Genomic DNA, 20,195 nt, shown 5'->3' on the forward strand with positions numbered 1-20,195 from the left:
CAAGCGAGTGCATACTCATTTCGCTGCATGCTCATTTTATACTTTTGTCTCGGCTTTTGCCATTTTAAACTTGTCAGAAAGATCCAACTCAATTTTAAGAATTGCCAATCATCAATGTACATCGAAATGTCATTTGCGCAACCCCATGAATATCTCGTCATTCGTACATGCTGAAATTCAAACAGTTAAAATGCAATCGAAATGAGCATGCAACCGGGCGATTTGCAATCATTTGCTACAAACCCCACACCCGTGTTTTTAAATCCTTCCCGTATTTCTTCCAATTTCGACCTTTTTTTTGCTCTTTTGCTTTGTAAGTTTTTTGCTCTTTTGTACATAAAAACATCTTCGACGCCGATCTCTGATAATAAGTATGTATGTATATGTATAACTATCTGGTGGCAAAAAGTCGATTTGTTTGGTCGAGCATCGACGTATCACGACCAAAATTTTACCACAGCAGCTGTCACGAGAATGTTTGAAAGTGTGGCGCACGTGTTGGTGCTTCATGATTTACACAATCATTTCTAAATTAATTGTTTACAGATTTGCAGTGTATTTAATTGCCGATTTCGCTAATTTCAGAAGGAAGTCGCAATCGCGTCTTATTACGTATAAAGTATGACTTTGCACAAACTAAGGCGTTTAGTTTAGTCAAACTAAAGCGTTTAGTTTAGTCAAACTAAGACGAGAACCGAATTAATGGAACTTCCACATTATGCTGTGGAAACACCTGTATTTATGCCTGTCGATACACAGGTAAGTCATATTACGAGTCACGATACACCTAAATTATATAAATTGCAGAGATTTGGCTGTGCGCTAGTAAACACTAGACCAGATAATTTTGATAAATAAGAAATTTTCTAATGACGGCCAATCGACGTAAACTGTACGTGTTCGACTTGCAACGAAAACTGTACATGTGTGTGTATTTGTATTCAATTGTAGAGACCATCTCTTATCATCTATTATCTGTACACAACATAGCTTATCAGGTTTAATTTTAAATATATTTTTTGATGAACAAAATCCCTTCTAAGATTTATTTTATCTATAAATATTATTCATTTTAGTTGCGGTTAATGAGAACTTTGCGACAAAACATAATTAACGATAACTTCGTTAGTTTTGTAAAGAATTTCGTGAGTGAAATGTATCCCGACAAATCTTATCCAAACTGGGTGAATAAATCGTTATTATCCGTGAATATAAATCTTATTGAAGAATGATGTTCAATTTGTAAAAGGCTGTATGATTTTAAAAATTTCTATACGTCGATTTAACAAAATTTATTTACTATTATCAACCTTTTTTTTGCTCTCTTGCTTTGTAGGACCATTTGTTGTGCATAAAAGCATCTTGGACGCCGATATCTGCCTATTATAGATACAGAACCAGGTAAATACCTACAAATGACAATATTTTGATAAATTTATTTTATTTTTATAATATTATGCAAGTTTCCTTTGTGATAAAAATGAAAAGGACCTTTATTTTTGGGCTGGCTATTTGTGTCAGGTGATTTCTTTTGATACTGGTAAGCTATTCAATTTTTTGGGGAGATTTGAGTCACAGATCTCAACAATATACTGAATTGACTGTCAGAGTTAAATAGTATGTTGGGAATTTTTTTCAATCAATAGTTGGCTAAAATATATAAAATAGAAGTTAGTGCGAGCGATTCCATTATTGTATACGAAATAATTGGTTTCGCCGTTGCTTTGGCGAGTAAATGATACTTTATATCACATTTTCTTAATTTCATGTGTGAATCAATATTAATTTTAGAGAAAAGTGACATAACAGCAACCGAATTACACGATGTTATGTTTCAATGCAAAGAAAAGTTAAAATCTCGACTGTAGGATAATTTCTATGGGAGCAAAATTTGGGAATCATTCAAGCATCTCAGTCAAACATATCAGAATCAGAATTTACAGTACAAGCGAGAGGAGTATATGAACGTGCCAATAGTTACATACACAAATATTATGATTTTGAAAATAGTTGTTATAAATATTTAACTGCATTAAAAATTAAGAAAAATTATCTGAAATATGACAAAGTTCTGAAAATTGCCCCTGTTTTGAAAATATAAATTAATGAAGATCGATTATATGACGAAATTAATATTATCAAACAACATATTCATAATCTGCGTAATAATTATAACTGTCCAAGCACGGAGCTGATCGGAGTGTCAATTTTTAAAACAGTCGAAAACATGACTGAAATTAAAAAAAATAGTATGTAAAGTTTTGTCCATCCCAATCAACAATGTATTTGTTGAAGGCATTTTTTCTATAATGGCATCTATTTGGAGGAATGACAGAAATATATTCGGCTTAAATTTAGTTAAGTCCGAACTGGTAATTCAGATTAATTTTTCATATCGTCATAGAAACTTTCCCAACAATTGCCATCCAACATTAATTATTTACATATAAAGTCTCTTTCTAAATTATATATTAGATTCGATCAATATTTGATGGTTTATTATTCTGGAATTATTTGACATGTGGCACATCGTGTAGTTTGGTTATATTATTTTATAAATATTTTTTTATATATACTTTTTTCACTTATTGTTGTTTTGTACAGACGAATGTGAGCGCGCGCATTCTTTTTTATTTTCCCATCGTGATAAAATTATATTCTTGATTATTTTCTCTATTTTTTTTTATTATTATTATTACATACCTCCTTTACGTTTCACTTATGATTTATTTACAATTCAGGAAAAAGTTTGCCTCTTATCCGATCGTTTTCATACTTTGCCATATTGCTCATTTTGGTCATCAATATAAGTAAATCGATCCTCCGCCATTATGATTGCAAAAATATCGTGTAAGACGCGTTTTAAGTCTGCCCGGCGAGATAGTCGTTGACGTTTATCCACCGTTTGTTTATTAGTTTTAAATATAGATGGCGGTAGTAAAATAAAATTATTGATATTTTTATTCAAAATAATAATTTTATATACAAATTATAGAAGAGGTATGTTTTTAAAAAACTTTTTTTTTATTAATAATTAATTGTTAGTTGTTACTATGTTAGTTTGGGACAACCATTTGCGCACCGTTTAGTATACATAGTTCTACCTATCTACATATGTATGTATATGTATTTTCATGATACACATATATTAAATATTTTAATAATAAATAAATTGTCTATAATTAAAATTTTATATTTTTTTGTCATATGTATATGAATAAAATTAATAAATAATATGATTCCTATTAAAACTATTCGTATTTACTTGATTTTTTGTAATTCTTCTGCATTGCTAAGATTTTTTTTATATTAAAACCACCCCAATTCCACAAAAAAAAAAATTCTCCGGGTCAGCATTGGCACAATGTTGGCAACCCTAGAACGCGGCGAGACGATATAAAAAAAATAGTTTTCGCAGCAACTACAGGTCGATTTTTAATTTATACTTAAAAAGTTTTTGTATCAATTTATTTGAACTTAAAAAATTGATATTTTGTACTTAATAAGAAGAGGTTAGTAAAAATAGTTAAGGTTTTTGTTGGTGTCAACGTTGTATTGGCGGTAAAGTGCATTTGTGTCCATAACTTCATTTATTTTGTTGAATTGAATTTTACTTTGTTTATTTTAAGCTTAATTTGTGTTTATTGAACTGGTAAGCGAATTTATATATATCATATATAAAGACGGTAATCTGTGTGTGTGTGTGTGTGTGTGTGTATCCTAACTCTCGCCGAACATAATGAATGAATCGATAAAAATCGATAAATTCATTTTTCGACGAGACGACTTTTCGCGACTCGAACCGATCACCCCAATAGCCTGAATATAGGTCTAAATTGAGCTAATAGTCACGGACATCACGCCAAATCCAATTTTTCATTTCGCCCTTTTTTTTTTAAACATTAATTGAAATATTCCTTCTCGCCATATAAAAATACGTAATTTTAATAATTTCATTTAGCGAGGTTTTGAACCATTTTTTTTGTATTTATTTTCAATTAAATTATAATTATAATTTAAATTATTTATATTTTGACGATATTCGAGAAAAAAATTGATTTCATTCACCGCGGGCGCCGGGAATCGAACCTCGGACCCTCCGATCCAAACGCAATGTCCTCACGAGCCCGCGCCGTAAGTCATATCCTCGCCCAGAATACGTGTTGTAAATACACATCATATGTATATGCACGTAATTTGTTATGTGTAATAATAATATTCAACGTTACGAGGTCAATGACCGTTTGTGTATAATCGGAAAATATTACGTTTTGTTAACGTTAACTTAAAGAATTGAAAATTATTACAAATAAAGAATTGAAAACTATCTGTCTACGAAAATAACGGTTCCGGTTCCGGATTTTTTTTTAGTTTTATACGGGTATATAATAATTTTATACCCATGCGATGATATTTCATCGGGCTATTCACTAGTATATATATATGTGGCGGCACCCGAGGTACTGGCCGTAAACCAAGGTGTGCTAAAAACCTGTATTGTTGATAATATTGACAGTTCAAAACCCTCCATCAATATCGTAAACTTGAAGTAATACTGTTTAAACGAGAATTGTGATCCGTATTGACTGTGTAGCAGGGCCCATTTTGAATCTATATTTGACATTTCAATGTGACAGTTCGTCCACTATGTTCATAGTCGAAACACGTGGAACATTCGCCGGCTATATATAAACTTTATATATGTATATTTTCGCCGGTGATTTGTCGTAGCGATGGGATAATTTCGTACTAATTAATTGTTATATTTGATTGGAAGTCATAAAATACGAAAAGCAATGGAATGTCGACTTTGTTTGCAAATAATAACACCTACTGATTTGTCTGTTTCAATCCGAGACAATATCCAATCACTTCCTGAACAAATTCGGAAATGCTGTCAGCTACAGGTCGACTCTTTTCAATACAAGCAATCGAAAACTTGTTTAATGTATCCTTTTTCAACAAACTAAACTGAAGTAATTCCTTTGCAGGTGGCGAAAAACGATAGACTTCCAGATAAAATATGCTCGTTGTGTCAATCCAAGTTGATATTGTTTTTAAATTTTAAAAATATATGTACTGAAAGTGAAAATAAGCAGATATCCAGATTATACAAGTGTTCAAATATGAAAGTAGAAGAGATTGCGCTAGAAGATTTAAGTTGGGAACAAATGGAAACTGATTCCAAGTCCACTACCTCTATTGACGAAGATACCAATAATCAGCAAACATGTGTTTTGAAAGAAGATGCCAACATCAAGTCTTCAAGTTTCAAAACTGAGGAAGTTTCACTGGTATTATATCCATTTTACACTAATTGATACATATGTATACTGTATAATATACTTTATTTTTAAATCAACTAATTAGATGTGACTTCAAGGTTTTAATATTTAAATAATGAAGATTCTGCATGACAGAAGCTCACATTCTATTTGAAACATTTAAAGATTGCTAGTTATAAATAATTTTTTTTGTTTGTTGATGAACGAAATGCGAGTTTTTCACCGTGATTAATATAAATACATGTGTGATTACTAAAGAGCGGACCCAGAACGCGCCGTTCATTGTTCAATTGTTGTAAATGCATTGTTAAAGGTTCGCCGAACCTTTTTTTTTGGACTTTAGCTTTGTAAATAGAGCCAAACCGCCCCGATTCCTGGAAAAAGCACGGTCTCTATCCGCGCTCTAGTTATTACTGTTCAAAAATGCTTACAAAGAAATGTCAATTTATGTTCAGACAAATATACGTACGTACATATTATAATAAATTATAAAACTGAATTCCATTGACTAGTATATTAGTGATTAAGTATTATTTAATAACTTCATTTCGAATCTATAATTACATTTTAAATTCGTAGGGACAGTCCTTAAAAAAAAAAAAAAAAACAATATAAAGTTAGCAATTTCAGATATTCCAAATAAAAATAACCTGAAAACGCAATTAGACCGCTGAACTTTTAGGATTTTGGACTTTTCACATTCGTTGTCCAACAAGCGAAAGGTTTTCAATTGCCTCGTAAAGTACGGCAGATCCTATCGTATCTGAAATGTAATTTTTACCAATCGTCCTATAAGAGCAACTTCTGTCTCGCTCTCATTATTATTACATGCGAAATCTGCTCAGATTCACGCACTACCCAGCAAATTCCTAATTTGCCTCTCCCTTCAACCGATGCTTATTTCGGGCTAAGTAGAGGGTACACAAGGCTGTGGTGGTGTTTTCAAAAAATCATAGAATGCAAATACATATACAATACGTTGGTAGAATCTACATTAAAGCAATAAACTGGGACACTTGGTTGTCCTGAATGGTTTGTTATGGACACTGGGATACAAGACTACGGTAAAAACACACTCGAAGTGCGGCCTGGAACGCTTAGAACGTGCGGCTGGAACGGTTTCTCCTACATTTCCATCTTCAAATATGGGAATCACTGTCAATCGTATGTGAATATATATTAGCCAGCAGCGTGGCTCGGTCGTTAAGCTTCTGCTTAACACTGAGAGGCGCCGAGTTCGATCCCTTGAGCTGACCTCGATTGAAAAGAATTTTTCTGAGTATATCTGTAATGCTGCTGGTCAGACCAGGATTTGTGACTCCTGGTTGATCGTTTCCTATCAGAGTTTGCCAATTTTCTCTGATTTCATTGTTGAAACGATTCCCGATTAAAAATTGGCTAAAAATCCTTCCTACCCACTATGTCACCACTATTTGAGTATGATTAATGTAAATATTACAATAAAAATGTATGTACAATTCATAGATGTCTCGTTAATTGTCGAGTTTAAGTCAGTGTCTCGTAATTTAGCGACTTATGTATATAATAAAAAAAAAAAATGCTGTATTGTTTGTGATTTGGCCAGGAAGGCGCATTGGGGTTTACCTGTAATGCCTTCCTGGTATGAAATGAAATAAAAATAAAAATAAAATAAATTACCAAAAACACTCCAGAGAATGCAGTCAAAATGACTGCATTGGCAACCCTATGTGTAATAAATATGATAAATTAAAATTATAAGTTTCGTATGCTAATATTTTATAGTAAATGTTATAAACTTAGAAAGCATTTTTTTTAGTTATAAAACGATTATTTATACGTCTTTATTTTCTTCAAACAAATATGATCACCATAGTTAAAGTTGAAGTATATTTTCAGTTGTTATATATTTTGACTAGTTAGAATATATCCCAACTAACCCGAATAAGTCGATTCATATGGCGGAATATATAGAATAAATAGCCCTGTAAATTATATTTCAACTGGTAAAAATACATTACAACTGAAAATACAGTTCAACTATATTTTAGTACATATCAGGTTAAATAGAGAGATTAGGTTTTGGCAAATGTCACTCGACTAGTAAATTGAGCTGGAAAGTCACATTTTTTTGTTTTGAACACATTTTTAGAATTATCGTTATACTGTACTCCTTACCTTTATTCTTAATACCTAACAAATAATAAGGCATTTGTTAAAACATCAGAGCTGTCAAAACTCAGCTATTATATTACAACAACATATTTGCGCTTTGTAGAGATATAATTTACTAGTTGAATTGTATTCGAATATGAATGACCTAAAACGCTAGTTGGTATATACATATTTCAACTGAAAAAACATTTCGACAGTAACATATGTACATTACGGTGACCATTCGTTCTGTTTTTACTAGTACAGTGCTGGTTTTTTGAGTATCTGTCCTAGTACAACCAGTGCACTTTTTTTTATCTAATAGATGAATTTTAATATACAAAACCTTCAGCGAAAATCATGTCTCATACAAAAATATTGGCAAATTAGTCAAATATTGTCTTTGTTTACCAGGAACATATGCATCTGCCGAAAGATTTTTTCTTCGATGAAAATTTTTGTTCCGGTGATAAAACGCTATATTGAATGTTAAAACTCTAAAATGTTTGCTAATCGATAAGAATAATTTTAACCAGTTCTGCGTAGAATTTTATAAGAGCGTCAAAGAAAATTTATTCTTTATGTAAGCCTTTATTAATGGAAGTAATTAAAAATGGTAAACGGACTACTAGTCATATGTGAACCAGTCACAGGACAATCGGTCACACGTAATCACCCGTCACACTAAAACTGGTCACGAGAAAACTGGTCACACCCTAAAATCGGTCACGAGAAAACTGGTTGACCGATTTTAGGGTGTGACCAGTTTTAGGGTGTGACAAGTTTTCTCGTGACCAGTTTTAGTGTGACGGGTGATCACGTGTGACCGATCTAGCGCGACCAGTTGTCCTGTGACCGGTTCACATTTGACTAGTAATCACCGAACCTTAAAAAATATATAAAATATCCTGGTTTTCAATTCGAAAGAATGGTCACATTGTGTCACATGCATACACATTGTGTGTGCGATACATAAAGGCACCTTACACGATCAATATTACTGACGTTTACCTTCGGATCCTACAAGGTCAATAATATCGTAATTACTTCGAAGCTATTCTTGAACGTGTAAACTGTCGAGAATATTTAGAGTGGAGGGGATACTGTCACTAATACTTTGGCGTGCAGTAGTGGCAGTATTATTGATCGTGTATTGTCCGCTTAAGCATCCGAGTTGCGGGCATTTAATACCAAAAGTGGAGGGGGTACTGTCAGTATACTGAGCGTGTGGCGTGTCGGGTGCGCTGCGTCAATATTACGTCAATCATTGGTGAATAGTGTGTCAACATGGAAGACCCTACGTACTATAACGAGCCTTCAAGCCGTGATAGTGACACAGAATCACCTGCGGACAATTTGTCAAATAGCGATGCGAAACTCCTTCGAAAATTTATCGAGAACTATGAAACGCTTCCGCTCCTGTGGGATCAGACTCATCCAGATTATTGCAATAAATTCAAGAGGAATGCCGCACTTGGCAAGTTATTGCGTATTTACATTCGATTGAAACCGGGAGCGACTGTTATCGACGTCAAGAGAAAAATCAACTCGCTGCGTTCTAACTACCGCAAGGAACTGAAGAAGATTATAGCATCGAAAAGTTCCGGTGATTCACCAGATGACGTATATTCTCCTACATCCTGGACGTTCTACGCACTGAATTTTCTGGACAAGATTGAACAGCCAGAGAATTCTCACCAAAACAACCAGTACCGACTAGTTGAAATTGCGGTACGTCACCAATGCTTTGCCCACTTTGATTAAGTTATTATTATTGACTAGTGTTGTACCCGATGAAGTATCGGCTCAAGTGCAGATCCGAGTCAGTGTGTAAGTGTATGTGTGTATTTGACGTAAGATCCGAAATGTCCGCCACGGCAGTATTGTCAGTGTAATAAGTAGACACCGGATAAACACAGTGCTTTTTCCAGGAATCGGGGCGGTTTAGCTCTATTTACAAAGCTAGAGTAAAAAAAAAACGTTCGGCAAACCTTTAACAATGAAATGAACAATACACAGCACCCTCTGGGTCCGTTTTTTTCAAGACGGCATCTTGGTTTTCCGGTCTTTAGTAATAAGAAACCGCTTTAATTTCTCGAGAATAATAATTTGTCGGCTCACAAACGGAGATACGTGCTTTCGTTTTTGGTTCATTGAAAATGTGTGGATGTGAGCGAAACGAAAGCCGAAACGTCGATTTGGTACATGTCGCGGGGTTGGGGATCATTGGTCACAAAGCGCTCCCCCAAAAGTCACTAAAATCTTTATAACGGAACATCTGGCCGCCGAAAAGTCCATCATACTAACGAAAACTCGAGTGCCAAATATTCCGCATTCACGGTTTTCATAGCAAAAATTGTCTTTGTGACCATCGCAATGTGAGTAATAATCCAATTACCAAGTCGCGGATTATTTACATTGTACTTTGATTATTTACAAGAATTTGTGTGTAAGAATTCGTTTCTGACGGTAATTGGAGAGAATTGCTCAATATACATAGATGCGGGATAATGACAATTTAATTCAAGTGTTTTTTCATTGCACTGGCAATACTACCGTGGCGACCATTTTGGATCTTACGTCAGAACAGACACTCGCTATTCTAAATGATTACCAGTTTTTTTTTTTCACTCGTTTGCGTTTTCAATTCGTTTATGGTTCACCAAGAGAGGTTTGTGGATCCGAATTATAGTAAATTGCATAATTAAAATGTTGAGAATATGTGGATGCGAGCGAAACGGAAGCTCAAACGTCAAATACACACACACACACACACACACACACACTGAACAGCCACTGACTCGGATCTGCACTTTAGCCATGATATCATCACATGGCTGTTGGCCAATTAAGTTATTAAATAAAATTAGATTAAAAGAAATGTGTTGGTCCTGTGTTCGATCCGCACGCGGTCGAATTTTTTTCAAATACCTTTTAAATATATTTTATTTAATTTTTATATTTAATTGTTTAATATGAAAAAAAAATTCGGATGGGACCAACCCATGACTTTGTCTATGTATTTGAAGAATATAAGAAGGTCACAAAATGAAATTCGATAATTAAACATACATACACGTTCACACATACCGGTTATGGCAGCGTTTTCGATACAAATTGAGCGCAAATGTAGGGAAAATTACATAAGACAAAAGTTCTACTTCCGGTTTTTGGATTTTGTTCGAAATTTTGTTATTACTTAAAATCACTATAAATATTATACACATTAAATAACAAGAAAATAAAAATAATTTTAAAGGTCAAAATTAAATAATGAATATTGTTTTACAAAAAAATACTTCTTCTGGTTTACGAATTCTGACCAAAACCTTATCACTGTAGTGAGCGGACCCAAAGCGCGCCTTTCATTGTCCAATTGTTCGCCGTGCTTTGTTAAAGGTTCGCCGAACCTTTTTTTTTGCACTCTAGCTTTGTAAATAGAGCCAAACCGTCCCGATTCCTGGAAAAAGCACGCTCCCTATCCGCCCTTTACTTATCAGCTCTAAGTTAGTACATTAAGAATACAAATATATATTTTTGTCTGAGAATGTTTGTTCGCGGAAACATATTTAACACGTACGTATTCTTTTCACAATGTTACTTCTTTACTGTAGCAGTCGCAAAGGTTTTCATTTTCTTTGTATCTGTTATGACGTTTTTAAAGTTAAATTTGTAAAAACTTTTGTTAATTTAAATTGGTTTGTGGAAAACACCAAATCTGGAAGCAAGAATCCCAGAAATATTTTCGAGCTCTCGATAGCTTTCTGTTGAGTTCATATTGGGATAGAGTCAACGATTTTTACAAAGTTTATTATATGTATGTACAGTCCCTTACCAGAATATTACGCCACCCCTATCGAGATGCGTTTGGGTAAATTTGTCACGGTCGTAAATAACTCATTATGGGAGCTTTTGGCCTCATTTTTTTTGTGATCTTATCCTTAAATGCAACTCTATTCACTAGCAAAAAATATCGGTGGATTATCCCTCAAAAGGTCTTCAAAAACAAAAGAAAGATGTTTGAAATCGGTTTGCGTCTGAATTTTGTTCAATATTGACGTGCGTTTCCGTTAAAATCATTCATTATTTTGTGAAAAGCACTGTGTTTTTTTCTCTTTTACTGCAACTTTATCATATTTCTAAGGTAAGTTGGTATTTAATATCTCGAAATTTTACTTTTTTTTATGATTTAAATTGCTTGTAAAACTTTTATTGGATTTTTTTAGATGGGTAGAAAATCAGATCTTTCTATAGAAAAAATTGCAAGCATTACATCATTATTAAATACAGGAAAGTTTTCTCAAAACAAAATCGCGACAATGGAGGGTGTTAGTAGGGCGTCTATTAGAAAAATAAAACAAAATCTGGAGACTGATTGCGACCCCACACTCAAGCGGCGAGCTAATAGTGGTACTAAAAAAAAATTTGGCCCTCGTGTGGATCGAAAAATCGCCAGGCTTGTTCCCAAGAATCGATTTATTACAAAAAAAAATATTCAACAACAATTAAAGGACGAAAACGTGAAATATCTACGTCAACAGTACGACTTCGTTTGGTCTCATATTAATCACATATTAATGATTTTGTAAATTTAGTCTAATTTCATAATTATTTTTTTTCATATTAAATTAACAGTTTCCAATCATTCAGAGAGAAGTTTTGATGGTGTCTGGCCCAATTTAAACGAGATTTTCGCATTATTTTGGTCAACATTGGCTTCTTTGCAGGTAGCCGTACTTTCAATCCAGCTTGGACCAAACGACGTCGTATTGTTGACGTAGATATTTCACGTTTTCGTCCTTTAATTGTTGTTGAATATTTTTTTTTGTAGTAAATCGATTCTTGGGAACAGCCTGGCGATTTTTCGATCCACACGAGGGCCAAATTTTTTTTTAGTACCACTATTAGCTCGCCGCTTGAGTGTGGGGTCGCAATCAGTCTCCAGATTTTGTTTTATTTTTCTAATAGACGCCCTACTAACACCCTCCATTGTCGCGATTTTGTTTTGAGAAAACTTTCCTGTATTTAATAATGATGTAATGCTTGCAATTTTTACTTTATCTATGTACGTAGTAACAATAGATGAAGTTTTGTGATCATGCGAAAATTCGAACTCGAGATTTTGACTGATTCGAACTCAGAATCGATTACTGACCACGTTTTAATGATCTAGAAAAAATGTGTGTGTGTGTGTCTGTGTACTTTGGGGATTTTTTCAACACCGTTAGTCCTATCGAACCGAAACTTAGTATCGGTTAATGAAATTTTTATAGACACTACGTAAATTTTTTCAAATTTTTAAGTTGACCGGAAATGGTACCTCCCCTTATAGGTGTCCTCTTTTTTTTATGTTTTTGAATTCGATTTTCTCCCAAACTACTAACTGAATTGGACTGATTTTTTTTTACATGTACTAGAAATAATAATTTTTATAATTTTATATTTTTTAAATCTTTTTATCTGAACCGGAAGTAGTACTTTTACTCTAGAGAATCGAGGTTTTTTATGTTTTTCTCAAAACCCTTTTGATTTATCGAACTGAAATTTCATATCGATCAGTTTAAGCTCAATACCAAGTTATGTATAAAATTTGGTAAGCGTCCGTCAACCGAAAGTGGCAGTTTACTCTTGTTCGATTTGTCTTCCACTATTTTTTTCGACCCCTTAAACATGTGTGGTCTTCACGGAAAAATTCAAGTATAATTCTTGTATCAATGTGATTAAAATAAAAAAAAATCACTAAATTTAATAAACCGGAAGTGGGATTTTTTCCCTTCCGGAAGCATCCGGAAGGAAGGTCAAAAATGTTGTCGCCTGGATCCTGACCACACCCCTGAACGTATTAAGCTGAAAATTTATATTTATATTCTTTATGTACTAACTTAGATTTGGTAACGTTTTGGTCAGAATTCGTAAACCGGAAGTAGTATTTTTTTTAAAAACAATATTTCATTATTTTTTCATTATTTTATTTTGACCTTTTAAATTATTTTAAGCTTCTTGATATTTATTGTGTATAATAGAGATATTGATTTTAAGTAAAAATAAAAAATAAAACCATCAAATTTAATGAACCGGAAGTGGGATTTTCTCCTATTAGAAAGGTCAAAAATGTTGTCGCCTGGATCCTGTCCACGCCCCTGAACGTATTAAGCTGAAAATTTATATTTGTGTTGTTTATGTACTAACTTAGATTTGGTAACGTTTTGGTCAGAATTCGTAAACCGGAAGTTGTATTTTTTTTAAAAACAATATTTCATTATTTTTTAATTATTTTATTTTGACCTGTTAAATTATTTTAAGCGTCTTGATATTTATTGTGTACAATAGAGATAGTGATTTTAAGTAAAAATAAAAAATAAAACCATCAAATTTAATGAACCGGAAGTGGGATTTTCTCCTATTAGAAAGGTCAAAAATGTTGTCGCCTGGATCCTGTCCACGCCCCTGAACGTATTAAGCTGAAAATTTATATTTGTGTTGTTTATGTACTAACTTAGATTTGGTAACGTTTTGGTCAGAATTCGTAAACCGGAAGTAGTATTTTTTTTAAAAACAATATTTCATTATTTTATTTTGACCTTTTAAATTATTTTTATCCTCTTGATATTAAATGTGTATAATAATTATACTGATTTTAAATAATTAAAAAAATTTGAACGAAATCCGCCAACCGGAAGTAGAAATTTTGTCTTGTGCAAGTATTTGCATATATTTGCGCTCAATTTGTATCGCTATCATAGTTATTAGTTCAATATCGAATTTTGTTTTGTAACCTTCTTATATTCCTCAAATACATAGATAAAGTCATGGGTTGGTCACACCCGAATTTTTTCTTTAGAAAGATCTGATTTTCTACCCATCTAAAAAAATCCAATAAAAGTTTTACAAGCAATTTAAATCATAAAACAAAGTAAAATTTCGAGATATTAAATACCAACTTACCTTAGAAATATGATAAAGTTGCAGTAAAAGAGAAAAAAACACAGTGCTTTTCACAAAATAATGAATGATTTTAACGGAAACGCACGTCAATATTGAACAAAATTCAGACGCAAACCGATTTCAAACATCTTTCTTTTGTTTTTGAAGACCTTTTGAGGGATAATCCACCGATATTTTTTGCTAGTGAATAGAGTTGCATTTAAGGATAAGATCACAAAAAAAATGAGGTCAAAAGTTCCCATAATGAGTTATTTACGACCGTGACAAATTTACCCAAACGCATCTCGAGAGGGGTGGCGTAATATTCTGGTCAGGGACTGTAAGTCTAAAAGCTTTGTCTGTGACGAATACGTATGGGGACAGTTTATTTTGTGTTGGGTAAAGATGCTGGTCCTGGTAAATTCAGAGCTTTTTTTGCATAAATTCTCTAAATTTGGAATATGTGCAACGCACTTCCATCTGAAATACGACCGTTAATTTTCGCGTCCACCATTACGAACGAAAATAATGTTGTATGTATGATGCTGTATGGTGTTTTCTGTCGATTGCCACTATTTTGAAAAATTATTGTCGAGATCCATATTCACGAACGGTTTCACGTCACTCATCTAGTGTTCTTGGTGTTACGGGGCGCTCCGCTACAAATCGCTGCAAACGGGGTCTACGTGACGAGCCAGAATGTTAAATTACAGAAAACACAAATATCGGAAGGCAAAGATCGAAAATCGAAAGATCTTAAGTCGAAAGATCAAAAAAAGGGTGCATGGTAAACGGTACATACTCACTTAATTTGCGTGAGCAGGGTACAACAGGAACAAGAAGAACAGGCTATTCCTCCCGTATTCTGCGCGCGCACATTAATACGGGAGGAAAAGCCCATTCCTCTTGTTCCTGTTGTATCCTGCTCGCGCAAATTAAGTGAGTATGTACCATGCACCCTTTTTTTTATCTTTCGACTTTAGATTTTTTGATTTTCGATCTTTGCCTTCCGATATTTGCGTTTTCTGTAATTTAACATTCTGGCTCGTCACGGAGACCGCTGCAAACGACGCGGCTGCAATGCTCATTTCATACTTTTATGTCGATTTTTGCCTTTTTAACAATTGCCAATCATCAATGCACATCGGAATGTCATCTACGCAACCCAAAGAATATCTCGTCTCGTACATGCTTAAATTAAAACAGTCGCAATCTCGTCGAGACGTCAAATACCGAAATGCAGCCGCGTCGTTTGCAGCGATTTGTAGCAAACCCGTTTTGACACTTATGATACAAGTCTCGAATTATAACACAAATCAATAGTTCCAGTCACAAACTACTAGTATGATAGTTTAATCACTTAGTTACTAGTATGGTAGTTTAATCACAAGTTACTAGTATGGTTGTTTAATGACAAGTTATTAACCACTAAAAGTCAAGCAGTTGAATCAAAAAGTGCCTTAACAACGGGCTGGTGGTTGTATATATAAAATCTACTGGTGAGATCAACCAATCAGAGAACAGTTTGAACACATGTCTAAATCCGAATATATTTAGAGTTTATACACTTAAGGTCTGACCGCACTATACGACAACCGAACGATCCGATACTTCACAACAGTGTGCGACAATATTAGGTAAACCGCACTTGAACGACAGCGATGCGACACTGCAGTAAATTATGTCAATCATTCGTTCGATACCTCGGAGCAAAATGGACGCTATTATAGTATCTTTGATATTCGAGGAAGAAGAACAATCGAAAAAACCCAAAATATTATGGCTACATGCTATTTCAAAGTCACGAAGAAGGAGAAGGAGAATAATTGTCGCAAGGCAACCCCCCACTCAACGACACCTTGCGTCAAAGTTGGTCGAAAAATCAACTTTGACGCAAGGTGTCGTTCTACGTCATGCGAATGTCGCGCAGTGCGTTATGTCTAATATTTCATCGTTATGTCTATGTACAATTTCATACAAACAATATTTGGTCACGTACTGTTGTGAAGTGTCTGATCGTTCGGTTGTCGCATAGTGCGGTCAGAGGCCTGACTGCACTTAGGGGTTCCAAAAAACCGCCCGAAATAAAAAGCCGGTTTTCGGTTTTTCTACAAATAAAAAATCGGTTGGACGGTTTTCACCGTTTTTAGAAAATTAAAATTTTTTTTTAAGTTTAAAATTTTTATATCGAAAAAAAAATGTAAATATACATATATTATATTAAGTTTTTTGTGAATTAAATTGAGTTATAAACATTATGAACTTTCATAAGATCATTATTTTATATTATTATTACAAATATTACAATAAATATAATTTGTATAATATATCACAGCCGTAAAATGGCAGATCCTAAATGCGCACAAATAATTAAATGATTTAAATAAGCTACTATCAAGAATATATTATTAAAAAAATAATGTGTAACCTCGCTAAAAAACTATAATTGTGAAATAGTGAATAAATATTAAGAACTGCCGAGATTCAAAGATATAGATAAACAGATATCAAGGGGATAAAGACATTTCGAAGCTGTTTTTACGCATCTGTTTTAGCTTAAAAATCCAAAAACAAACCGTTGCAAATTATTGTGGATTTAAAATGCAAATTTTAAATCCACAATAAAAGTAGGTATGTAGCCTTCCAATTCCTTCGAAGAAAAATCAATTATATTTCGGGAATTCCTATGCATTTTGCCATAAATCACTTGAGTTTACGACTACTGTTTTGTTGTTGACAAGTATGTACAAGGATTTGCGATAGTAACGTTTTTTATACCTGAAGTTGGGTAGGTCATTGAAACTACATACTTTCAATAATATTTTATTGGTCTTCGTCCATTACTAAATCTCAAAGAAACCGCTCAAAAAAGAAAGTATGTACCGTTTTTTGTCCAAAGAAATATACGCCTATTACCTAAGAGAGTTTATACACAATTTGAAATTCATAATTGTTAATTTTGAGGAAAAAAACATTAATTAAAGAAAACCTTAAAAAGCCGGTTGATCAAGCCAAAAAGCCGGTTTTCGTTTTTTTGATAAATGGTCAAAAAGCCGGTTTTTCGGTTTCGGTTTAAACCGGCTTGGAAGCCCTAGACCGCACTATACGACAACCGAAGTGGTGCACACTATACGACAAATTTTGAATAAATCAGTAAAATTTGATAAAACCAATTATATTAGTAATAAACCAGCCATCATTTATAAAAACAAGGTTGTGTTTGCTCAACTTTGAGATGGTACAAATCGTATACATACATATTTATTTGTCGTGGTGTCTGGCATGAATGACATTATTAACCGATCACATATTTTTTTGCAGTATGAAGATTATGATGTGAGCAAACTGAAAGCAGAAAGAACTACTTCGCTGTCATCTATCCAGCAAAGAGAAAAACACTTTTCTGAACCACCGCGAAAGAAAAAGCGGCTGCTAGGAACTATTTCACAGCAAACTGAGCTTTTACAAAAAGCTTGTTCATTTCTCGAGAGTTCTGAAAAACCAGAAGAAAACCCAATTATTGTCAAGTTATGGTATGAAAAACTACAAAATTTGGACCCCCTACAAAGATTGTATGCTGAAAAGGCCATAAATGATATTTTATTTGAGGCCTCCCTCGGAACTCTGGAAAGGAATTCTGTTAAAATCAATGAGTGAGAGAATACTGTTCACACTTTTTAAATCAATCCATTACCCAGCGATTAAACCTAAAATTATTGCGATACGTACATTTTGGCGAGGATACACTTCCAATGACCATAGTCCGTGGTAAGGCGAGTACTGAAAAAATATCAATAATATTGACCGTGTAAGGTTCCTAATTTTATAACAAAACTTTATTTGAAAGTTCATACGACAATTCACACTGGTGAAAAACCACATACATAAATGTAAAGTGACAAATGTTAAGTGCTAAGTTCGCGCTAAAATATAATCTAACAATAATCTATAAAATCATACGGTTTTGCGGAAGCATGATATCTTGTTGCCAATTAGGGCTAAAACTAACATGCTCATGAACTCCCCCCTCTCGAGAGCTGTTCGACTCCTCAAATTACTGGCACACTCCGTGGATCTCTTCAATGCCAGTTATGTTGAGTTGGTCGAACACATCCTACATAACACGATATAATTATCTGTATTATTTCCTTATTTTTCACTATACATATTTCTTACTTGCTTTTAATTTTTTTATTATTTGTGTTATTCTTGTTTTATTTTTGTATTAAAACCACAGTGAGGCTTTGAGGCTTCCTGTAAAGTCTCTATTGTATTTTTGTACATTTTATTTTTATAAAATAAAATGTACAAAAATAAACATTGAAAAATCAAAGGCATAATTTATTTCGGCTCAAGTCGTTTTCAGACATTTTTACGTTTTACCGAATTGTATTTTGGAGAATAAATTCATTGTATGATATTTATTAAATAATATATATTAATATTAATAAAAATTGTGAACCTCTGTATTTAGACGATATTGTTTCGAAACGAGACTAATTCACTACTTATTATTTTTCTCTTTCCACATTGAATGAGATGAGAAATTGTCTCGTAATATTTCTCGATAGATTTTGTCGTTAATAAAGTAAGTATGCAGATTATGTTTGAAAGCCTAATAATTAATTAACATTCTAATATCTGGAGTACTAATGCAGGATACCATATACGTATACATACATATGTACATAGTGACCCGATGTAAATCATTATATTTAAAAAAAAAAATCTATATTTTGTATTTTTTTATTTATGAAACTAATAAAACATTACTTTTGGCAAATATCAGGCCTTTCCTCAATTTGACTTTTTTTTTAATAAGGTTAATGGCAAAGGGTTAACTATCACCGACCCTAAAATATTTGAATTTTTAAACATGTTTATTACGATTCTATTTCACTATCGACTTGCGGACACAATTTAAATATATCGGGGGTCAAACTTCGCGAAATGTCAAAGATTCAAAGCGATTGGAAGAGTTTGTCCAAAACAATCGAAAAGTGAAACTAATATAAACCTCGTAAAAATGGTTCGGTGATTATTGCCCACAAAGCGCTCGTCCAAAAGTCACTAAAATCTCTATAACGAAACATCTGGCAGCCAAAAAGTCTATCATACCAACGAAAGCTCGAGTCCCAAATATTCCGTAATCGCGATATTGATGGCAAAAATTGTCTTTTGGGCAATCGCAATGTGACTAATAATCCAATTACCAAACAATGTGTACTGCGAATATTAAGAGATTGCGTGGCTCTGCTGTATTGGTAAAAACGGTTCGGTGATTATTCTGCAAAAAACGATCTAGAACACGTCACTAAAGTCTCGATCACGGAATATTTGGTACCCAAAAACTACATCAATCGAAAGACACACACGCGAAATATTGTACTCGAGTGCCAGATATTCGGTAAATGGACTACTAGTCATGTGAACCGGTAACAAGATAACCGATCGTTCTTAATCGGTCACACGTCGTCAACAAAAATGCGACCAATTTTTAATTTTTGGATATGACCAGTTTTTTCGCGACCAATTTGTGGGTGTGACCAGTTTTAGTGTGATGGGTGTCGACGTGTGACCGATCTAGAGCGACCGGTTATCCTTTTACCGGTTCACATTTGACTAGTAATCACCATAGAAGTAGAATGCATAGAATGGCTCTCTCAGCCTCCAAAAATGTTGCCACAAAAACTGTGCGGCAGAGTTTGTTCATTGTTTGCTAAACTTCGTCTCTCCCTCCCTCTCTCTCTCTCTCTCTCTCTCTCTCTCTCTCTCTCTCTCTCTCTCTCTCTCTCTCTCTTTCTCTCTGGTCTCTCTTTTGATTTTCCGTCTCTCTCTTCGATGGCTCGCTTT

At 33.7% G+C, this 20,195-nt stretch overlaps 1 protein-coding gene across 6 annotated transcripts; it reads left to right on the plus strand.

Moving 5' to 3' along the window:
* Positions 1–453: 453 nt before the first annotated feature.
* Positions 454–19,141, plus strand: LOC143915433 (uncharacterized). 6 transcript variants are annotated; one of them, XR_013260908.1, is made up of 6 exons: positions 454–497; positions 586–759; positions 952–998; positions 1,077–1,252; positions 1,337–1,401; positions 4,992–6,827. XR_013260908.1 is itself a non-coding variant. In XM_077436086.1 (6 exons), the coding sequence occupies exons 5-6, from the start codon at positions 5,127–5,129 to the stop codon at positions 17,997–17,999; spliced, it is 504 nt and encodes a 167-aa protein (XP_077292212.1). In that variant the 5' UTR covers positions 454–497; positions 586–998; positions 1,077–1,252; positions 1,337–1,401; positions 4,992–5,126; the 3' UTR covers positions 18,000–18,526. The 6 variants fall into 6 exon arrangements, 4 of the variants coding, with proteins under 4 accessions (XP_077292212.1, XP_077292213.1, XP_077292211.1 ...); XM_077436086.1 differs by adding an exon at positions 17,664–18,526 and having other exon boundaries at positions 586–998; positions 4,992–5,294; XR_013260909.1 differs by having other exon boundaries at positions 457–501; positions 4,992–5,875.
* The last annotated feature ends 1,054 nt before the right edge of the window (positions 19,142–20,195 follow it).

Source organism: Arctopsyche grandis, chromosome 8 (genome assembly GCF_051622035.1).
Source record: "Arctopsyche grandis isolate Sample6627 chromosome 8, ASM5162203v2, whole genome shotgun sequence".
In the NCBI taxonomy this organism is placed as follows: Eukaryota; Metazoa; Arthropoda; class Insecta; order Trichoptera; family Hydropsychidae; genus Arctopsyche; species Arctopsyche grandis.